The sequence below is a fragment of the Macrobrachium nipponense genome, chromosome 2, assembly GCF_015104395.2.
Source record: "Macrobrachium nipponense isolate FS-2020 chromosome 2, ASM1510439v2, whole genome shotgun sequence".
Classification (NCBI taxonomy): domain Eukaryota; kingdom Metazoa; phylum Arthropoda; class Malacostraca; order Decapoda; family Palaemonidae; genus Macrobrachium; species Macrobrachium nipponense.
Window position 1 is genome coordinate 109726664 of NC_087201.1, and position 10000 is coordinate 109736663.

The 10000-nt window shown below is 36.3% G+C and overlaps 1 protein-coding gene across 1 annotated transcript in view; it reads left to right on the forward strand.

Annotated features, from left to right (window-relative positions):
• Positions 1–10000, forward strand: part of LOC135220906 (uncharacterized) — a 588984-nt gene that overhangs the window by 301863 nt on the left and 277121 nt on the right. Inside the window, exon 2 of the mRNA XM_064258532.1 lies at positions 9600–9732. Within this exon, the coding sequence (XP_064114602.1) occupies positions 9600–9732 (133 nt within the window). The remainder of the gene's footprint in view (positions 1–9599; positions 9733–10000) is intronic.

The following is a 10000-nucleotide window of genomic DNA, read 5'->3' on the forward strand; positions in this document are numbered from 1 at the left end:
ACGCATATTTATTATTATTATTATTATTATTATTATTATATTATTATTATTATTATTATTATTATTTATTAAATTCAGGGGATGAATCCTCTTCTTATGCAACAGGCCTATGGGGGTCATTAAATTGAAAATCAAGCTTCCGAAGGGTTTGGTGTACTCCTATTCTTTTTTTATTTACCGTCCATTTGCATATTTTTTATCTACATGAATATGAAAAACTGGTGCTCTTACGTCACTATATATAGCATTCATTTAGGTTTTAACTATTATCATTTTATCGACGTACCACATTAGTTTCGGCTCTTTGTGTCTGAGACCAAATCACTTGCTCTGTATGCGTGTCAGTTCGCATGTTTGTGGTTGTCTTTATCATTGCCTACTGAAATGTGTTTCTGATGTTGAGGAATAGCCTAGTTTTTCCGCTGAATACATGTTCCATCAATTTATCGCCGGCTTCTTAGGTTTACGTGTTTGAGTTAAGATTGTTTGTTATGCTTATTAATCACCGTTATTCTCTGTCGGCCAAACGTCTCCCCAAATATCCTTTTACGGTTTCTGTTCCATAATTATGTACTTTTATCATAGTACTAATGTATTTTATTTCGTCTTGGTTTTGTTTAATCGGTACTCTCTTGTTGTTGTCTCATCCCTTAAAGGCATCATCTTATCATAACCGTTTAACTGATCGGTATTAATATCTCTTAATTACCACTCACCTCGGACGAATGCTCTCCTTCATAATTACTGAGGAGTCTTATCTTCCTTATATTATTACCATTAAATTATTATAGTGTTTATTCTTTATGTTTTTATGTGTTTATTAGTATTCCACTTAATTTCAACCGATTTTCCATTTCTCTAATGTAGTTTTCATTGTTCTGTATATGTTACTTCTCTCCGACTTTTATCTTTTTCCATTCTGCATTCATATTCTCTTTTGATGCTCGTAAACCTATTCGCCCTTTTATTGCTTGTAAGCTGGATAACCACTGTAAACTTTTAGATAATTATATAAACCATTATTTCCTATTATTTCCGCTCTCTTCCTCCTCCTCCTGCTTATGTCCCGCATAATCTCAAAGACTCATTTCTCTTGGAGAACTTCCCCGGAGCTCACATGGTTCTCCACTCAGATGAATGACACTCCAGGGAACTTTGGTCTTTCGTTTTGCTCACACTTGATGTTTAGGCATCGCTGGATGCTGACGCACATCTGTGCGTTTTCAAGACAGTGGACGGATTTTCTGACGGTTGGGTGTCAACCTGTCCCCCTCCTTACCCCCTGACCCTTCTCTCTCTCTCTCTCTCTCTCTCTCTCTCTCTCTCTCTCTCTGGAGTGCCACAATCCCTCCAGTAACAAGTGGTCTTGGGTCTGCTCCGTTAGAAGCCGTTATGCTTCTGCTGCCGTAAATACATTATGTCTCTGGTGGTCAGGCGAATTTGTTGGTCGCAGCCAGGTAGACAGGAGAAGAGGGATGTAAAACATCAACCGTGGATAATCAATTTACCATCTAATTATATGGAATTATATAAAGATTAAATTTGAGATGACCTCGAAGGTGTAATCCTCCCTCGTGTCTCTCCCAGTGTGCTTGCTAGAAAAAAATATGAAACTGCTATTGATTTTAAATCGAAACATCGCATTGTTTACAATTTAACAGCAGATCATGTTTGACCATTTTCATAGTTTTTCCCTTCTTAACTCATGTCTGCATAAGTCTGCTCACAAAATTCTTACACCTTATATCTGCGTTGTCATTTAAAAGACAACTTTGTCAGTCAGTTACTCCTAATGCTGAAAATTAATTCGATTTTGTCCTAATACATAATTCACTCAGAACAAAGAACTAGATTATGCTCATTATTTTTCCTTTATTAGGTAATCAGTAAATAGATCATTTTATTTTCTACGTAAAAGGAAATCTAATTTTGCGTCATCTAAAATTTTTCTTATTTGCCAGTAACATTTTTCATTATTTACTCGAAATCTGTGAAATTGTTAAATGAGAGAGAGGAGAGAGAGAGAGAGAGAGAGAGAGAGAGGAGAGAGAGAGAGAGAGAGGAAAACTGAGTAAACTTTTAACAAATAATACACTTTTTATGTTTCATTTCAGTTGAACTGTAGTAATACAATGCCATTATTAGTTGTAGAACCGCCCCCCAAGTTTTTTTAGGTCGCTTTCTCGAGGATACTACTCTGTATTCCCGGCTCTGTGCTTATATAATAGTATTAAGTGCAGGATCACCTAAAACGTGTGGTTTCTCTGGGTATTTTAGTGTTTGAGTCTCTTGAAATTCATTGAATTGTGTAATATTACTGAAAGACGGCAATCTTACTTCCCAGTCATTATAAATCCCATGAGTTCCTGCATTGTTTTGTAAATTAACCAAGAAACGAAGCGTAAACATCTTTCTATGCGTATTTTTTGGCGTCTCTTGGCGCGCAGTGGCTCCTTACGATCCTTTAGGCTCAGTTAACCTATCAAACATCATTCACTTACTCGCTGGTTCTAGAGATTTGCGTTTCCATCCTGCGCCTTTTTCCAGCCGTTAGCTGGAGAGGCATTCTGGACAGTTTTGCACTTGTGATAAATTTGATATGTTGGAAATGGATATTAAAATGCAAAAATTACTTCTGATACAAATCATGGTTCAAGATTTGTTTGTTGCATCAAATATTGCAGATGGCCGTATTTTATAATGTACAATGAACGTGAAGTCTCTTTGCTCTCCTCGTTTCGATTATAATCTTACAAGCAACTGAAAACTAACAAGACGCAGTATACTTAAACGTTTTCCCCCATAGAATTGTCCCAAGAAAATGTTTAAAAACTGCCTGTTACAGTTTTCCGGGGATGATTAAAATCTATTTTGCAAATACTTTAAGTATACAGTTGCGGCCAAAGTCTGTGATTTACAGATGTACAAAAACAACATGGAAAAGCGAAGAACCATTCAGCACGAAGAGACAGACTGCCTTATTCAAAAAATCGCAGAATCAGTGTAAGCAGGAACTAAATCTAATTTTGTACCGTTGCTTTATGAGTGAAATATGCAAAGTGTTTAATTTACATGCCACGCCGCCCCCACCCCATCTTTTTCTTTGATTCCAGTTTTTAGAATATTTCGGGTAAACTCGTGTATAATTTATGTTCTTGGTTCACTTTTAGTGGAAAACCAGGCGTCTAATTATCGGTGGCAGAAAACTTCGCTTGGTTATCGATGAGAACAGCTATGTTGCCCTCTCAGAGATGCTGGGAACTGTCATTAGATAGCAATATGTTTGGCTGAATGGCTGAAATGCATTGTTGTAACATTTCTGATTTAGTGGACCTAAAGAATGTAACGCAGAGCAGAGGTGGGTTGTGAAGCAATCAGAATGCCATCGTTAGAAAATCTGCTTGAACTAGGAACAGATAGTGCCTTTGTAATGACTGGTATTAACAGTGTTGCAAGATTGAGAGTTGGGGAAACCATTTGCAGCTAATTAAACAAACGTGCCAGTCAGTTGAACTATACAAGGGCGAATGAGGCGAGGATAATACTGTCATGTGACTTTTATTGAGGAATTTAACGACTTCATTCGACTTTGGGAACAACTAGAGCGACACTGGAAATTTTGCCTTGGCAACTGTGCAGATGCAGACGCATTCTCGGTTTTACGCAGATGCTGTGTTTGTTCCCAAATACCCAAAGACGTTGTCTGTTTATGCAGTGCAGGTGTTTATATGGCACTATAGCAGAACTAAGAATAAAGATAGCATGTATGCACTAGTTTGGAACAAAAAGTGAAAAGTTCTTCCATACTATTTGAACTGAAACACAACAGCTTACTTTTGCAGCTTGCATTATATAAAAAAGACCTCTCCTAAATTATTACCGGTCAGTACATACATGGTCTATATAAACATTTCAGAACATATTTCTGTTCTTTGACAGTTTTGTACGCGTTATTCTAGTAACAATTCCTGCTGTTATTCTATTGTCATTCTCTTGACAGTAAGATTTTGACAGGCCCACCGTATGCTGCAAATGAAGGTTTTTAGAGTTAGCAAAAATAGCTGAAACGTTAAAAACCGTAGGTCATGGTGCAGATGAAGTTATGAAGACTTTGCACAATACATTGTCATCGTCCGTCAAATTATAAGAGATTTAATACATGTAATGAACAAGAAGCATTTTGCGACAGCCAAACGTACTCACTACACGACAGCTGCACGTGAGCTGAAATCTCGACTTGGCCTTGAGAACTGCTGCAGGCCGAGATTTCCGGCCAGAATGTAATGCCGTCAGTTCAGTCCACTTACAGATTGGCAGTTCAAATGACGGCCATATACGACGAAATAGACTGCGGTTCACATAACAGTTTGGCCAAGTGACGAGTTACTTACGTTCCAGGTCTTTGTTATTTTTCGTAAATATTTTCTTTCTCGTCTATATTTTTTGGTTTCTGCCAGTGAACAGAACTCTTCACTTTTTGTAAAAGAATATTTACAAATTTAAAGTAAAAAAGAATGGAAATTGCAAAAAGGAATTTTGTGGCATGTTATTTTGTAGAACTGTTTTTCTGCAGAATTTCAGTTTTGAAATAGATTTTTCGTTATTTTGTGATTCTGTGGTTTTTAAATGCAAGTATCTGCTATGAGAATGAAATATACAGAAACCCTTACTTGAATTTCATGCGGGAATCTCAGTATGTGGTGTTGTTTTTAAAATATTTTTGCTCACAAAACAGAGCAAACTCTGTCCGTACATCGGCTGAGAAAATCTTTTTTTTGTATATAAAGACATATATACTGTACACGATATGCGTTTATGTTTTCAGAATCAAAACTCCTGATTTGTAGATGTGATTTATCGCCCTTGAACCGTGATTTATATATATATATATATATATATATATATATATATATATATACTATATATATATATATATATGTATATATATAGTATAAATATATATATATATATATATATATATATATATATATATATATATATATACACATACATATATACATATATATAAATATATATATATATATATATACACATACATATATACATATATATATATATATATATATATATATATATATATATATATATATATATATTTATATATATATATATATATATATATATATATATATATATATATATATATATAGACAAGTCATACTGGTTATTTTATACCTACATATATATTTGAGATTCCACCTAGACTTTGATTAATGTAATAGGGCACACACACACACACAAACAAATGCCCATCTTCTATTGCGGCTGTAATAACCTCAAGTTGGAGAGCGTTCGTAGTTCGAGATTTGTTTTCTTAACCAGAAGTAGAAAATCGACACGGAATCCAAACTTCTTAATTAATTAAGAAGTCAATTTGTGGCAATAAAGATTCCAGGGCAAATATGCCGAGGAAATTTAATATTTCGAGATGCAGAAATGTTTTTGGGCCGTGTCATCAACTCGAGACAACCTCGAAACTGCTGTGGGGACAGAAAATATCGTCAGAAGGGCGAGTGTTTTTCTTGATGTGTTATGAATTAGAATGGAAGCAATTTCATCCTCTTTTGGTCCTGAAGCTCAACTCAGCCGCTGCAAGTTGGAGCGGAAAATTTTCTCTCCCTTGTTTGGACTTCCCCTTTAATTGAAGAGTTTGGTTTTCATTTCATTTTATACCCGAGGTAACTAAAGGTCACACAAACACTTTCTTTCTGAAAAAAAAATCTGAAAAAAGTCCTCTTGACAATTTGGTTGGGCGTCAACTGAGTATTTTTTGTATACTTTTGTGCGTAATTTTGATTTCATTGATTTAGAAATTTTAGGCTGTCAAGGCAGGCACTGGGCCACTTGCATCCATTTAGCGTCCAAGACAGTAAAAAGAGGAAGTTGGATTGGTCAGATAGTAAGATAAAGCGATACAGAAAATTAAGTGCCTGAAGGACTGTACATAGATATAAAGACGAAACTATAGTAGATTCACATCAACCGTGCATTTGATGTCTAGGCCAGTCCCTTACGACGCTCCTGATTGGCTGTTGATAAGTCAATCACAGGGCTGGGAACTCTCAGTTTCTCTCGAGAGTTCACATAGGCAGGATGTGTGTTCCTCCTCTCCTGAGTGATACATCTTTCAAACGTATACCTCAGGAGAGGTGGAACACACACATCCTGACCATGTGAACTCTCTCGAGAGACTGAGAGTTTCCAGCCCTGTGATTGGCTTATCAACAGCCAATCAGGAGCGTCGTAAGGGACGGGCCCAGACATCAAATGCACGGTTGATGTGAATCTACTATATGAGAAACCCAACAGCTTCACTACGAAGTAACAGGTAGATGTGTTGGACAGCATGATTAAAAAAAAAAAATATAGAAAATAAAACATAAGTGCAGGTACGGGTAAGGGCAGCTGCAGACACCCTTTAGTAGTGCCTACGGTGCATCACCTGATATGCAGTAACGACGCTGATGCTGGGCCCGCATGTGGTGTGTCATTGACCTTTAGAGAAGGCTTCTCAAATGAACGTGTTTATTGAGTAATGAATATATATCTAACCCACTTCCGGAGGATATAGTTTGTAGAATATGTGCGTTATGCGTTTAAAGTGTTACAATTGAAATGAATTCATACATGTATATCTGCAAGCTTACGTGTGTGTGTGTGTGTGTGCGCGCGCGTGTGCGTATGCGTGCGTGTGGGTGATTGTGGACTGACCTAAACTTTAAATGACCGTCGAGGGATGTAAAACATTTTTACCTCAAAATCATTTCCATTCTTATTCGTGTTTCCTTTTTCACAGTTATTTCAATCCAAGCGCACTTCAGCCAACATGCAAAAGTTTGCCAAATCAAAACTTTCATTACTTAAAAAAAAAAAAAAAAAGTTTGTGTACTCCTTTTTAAATCTCGTCCTTATTCTGCTCTTATTTCCTTTTCCGCTAATGTTTCCTTAGTTGGTTTAAGTTAAGCAACCACCCCCCAAGAAAAGCTTTCGTTTGCTGTACTTACCTGAATTTTAATAAAGGAAGCAATATTTTAAATGCGTTTTTCTGAAAACATGGTTTTGTGACATTGGCCCTTCTAGTTCTCAGCCCTAGAATTAGGGCTTTATGTCATTGTGCAGAGTTTCCAGTTGTATAGATTCAAAATTAAATGAAATATTCATTTGTATAACATAAAAACGAGGAATGCGTAACCAGACTAACATCTCTTTTGAGAGAGAGAGAGAGAGAGAGAGAGAGAGAGAGAGAGAGAGAGAGAGAGAGAGAGAGGGGGGGGCGGTGTTGGTATAGACTCGAAATGAAATTGAGAGAGAGAGAGAGAGAGAGAGAGAGTTTTTTTTTACATAGAATCAAACTGAAGCGAAATATTCATTTATGTGAGAGATAGCACATGAGAGGAGCAACCGAAACAGCATTTGAAAGAGCGAGAGAAATCTGTTTTCTTAGAATCAAAATGAATATTCATTTAGGTGAGTCATGGTATATGGGAGGAGTAACCAAATCAGCTTGAGAGAGAGAGAGAGAGAGAGCTGTTTGCCTAGAATCAAAGAGTATTATTTATTTACGTGAGAGAAAGCACAGCAGAAGTAACCGAAATGGCCTGAGAGAGAGAGAGAGAGAGAGAGAGAGAGAGAGAGAGAGAGAGAGAGAGAGAGAGAGAGAGCTGCTTCTATGGACTCGGCATACGATTAAATATTTATGTTGGTGAAATAAAAACGAGCTGTAACCAAAATACTATTTTCCCCGAGAGACAATATCTTATAAAAAGTTTCACCCCCGGCTATAGGATTACCTTGTCGAGACCCTCCCGCCGTTTTTTATGATATATGTTTTAACGGAATAAACATACTTCGGGGTATTACCCCCCCCCCCCTCCCTTCTCTCTCTCTCTCTCTCTCCGCCGTAGTTGACTGATAATTTGATATATACTTTATTCACTTTTTAGGGTAACAAGGGCGTACTAGATTTTAGGAAATCGTCCCTCATTGTCTAGTTAAAGATTCAAGTTACAAGGAGTTACAAGGTTTAGGATGTCTCAAAAACGTGTTAGTGCATCCGATGAGACATCATGCGCTTACTTGTCTCTAGGAGCAGGTTTTACTGTTCATGCACAGTGTCTTAATAATTTTGTGTAGCTTTCTTTTCAACTCTTCCACACTGTTGCTGTTTACAACTTCTGGTGGCAGTTTATTCCATGTGTCACATATCTGGTATGTGAAGAAGTTCCCACGTATCGTGAGCTATCACCAAGCAACGAGGCCTGAGAGAGAGAGAGAGAGAGAGAGAGAGAGAGAGAGAGAGAGAGAGAGAGAGAGAGAGAGAGAGTCCGTTATATAGACTGAGTAAAATGAAATATTATTAGTATGAAAAAGAAGAAATTGTAATTAAAATAGCATCTCCTTATCAGACAGACAGCTTTGTAATGACTTGATGGTCATAATAATAAATAAAGCTTATGTGTTTTTTTCTGATTTTTTTATATTGTTTCGTTATATTATGCGATGTTCATTTTGTTCTCCAAATTTCTGATTAGTCTCTGTTTTTTATATATATCTGTTCTAGGTGTGTTTTTATGCAAAAATATGGATATGGCTATTTTTGTATTTATAGATTTTTGCTCCTTAATAAGTGATGAATTAGCAATTAAGTTAGAGTTATCTGTAGTGTACTAATAGGTTCTCTCAGTAAGAAAATGGTTTTATTGCATTATTTTTATGCTACGGAATTTTCATTTCTATTACTGATGAAAATGATCTCGTCATGTAAGTAGGAATTTAAGAAAGTTATCTCCATTAATAATAACTCATGTGAGGGATAATCAATTTTTTTTTTCAAGAGGAAAATGTATGACACTGATCTTCAGAAAGCCAAAAAAGGTGACATGAATTTTGAAGGTACGATATATATTTGATATGTAGATAATTTAAGGTTGGAGAAAAATTCAGACTTTTCTGTAGGTTTCTTACCCACATAAAAATAGATTGGTAGGGATTGAAGTCGATGGCATAGATAAGAAAATGGCGATGTTAAATTCTTCCATTGTTCCCTAGTGTAAATCTTCAAGTCTGTATGAAAAAAGGCAAATAAGTCTAACCTTTTAGACGACCTTGCTTTTGGCTTATGAATGAAATTTATCTTGACTTGTGAGTAATCTTTTAACCTTTACAGGAAGGCAACTGTGCAAGATTAACCTATTTACAAGGCTCAAATAAAGTACCCTCCTGTGTAATTATATATTTATTTCTTTTTGTTTCAAAATGCAAAAGGGGCATTATTCATCGTCTTCATTTGTTGAAAGGGAATCAAAAGAACTGCAATAGTATATTTTTACTCAAAATGCAAATGTATTCACCGTCTTCATTTGTTGAAAGGGAAAACATAAGACCTGCCATATAATATTTGTTTCTCAGAATGCAAAGGTAGCATTATTCATTGTATTCATTTGCTGAAAAGGAAACATAAGACCTGCCATATTATATTTTACTCAAAATGCAAAGGTAGCATCGTTCATCATCTTGATTCGTTGAAGGGTAAAATGTGAGATTAGATCTGACCATATTTCGTTCTCTCTTCTCCCCAGGGCTGGTCTTGAGCGATCACATCCTCCACTTCGAGCCAGTTTTTTACGACGAGACCCACCTCCGCTCCCAACACCACCGTGCCAAAAGGGACGCCAACCACGTGGTTAGCCTCCACTTCACTGCTCATAACAGGTAAGCAAAGGTCCAGCTGTTTTGCTGATTGATTGCTTTCATTTCTTTAGACTCCTTTTGCAACAGCTGTACTAGTCCTCCTCGTCACTGGAGTATAATGTTTTTGACAAGAATTTACGCTAAGAAATCTTGGTAATAAAAATTTCGTGAAAGTTTCCGTCTATGCGTTAATTATAAAAGGTTCCTCATGTACCACTAATAAAACTGCATATAAAAACTATTAAAATTAGTCTAGACTGACTACGATTCATATCTCGAGAAACTAAAA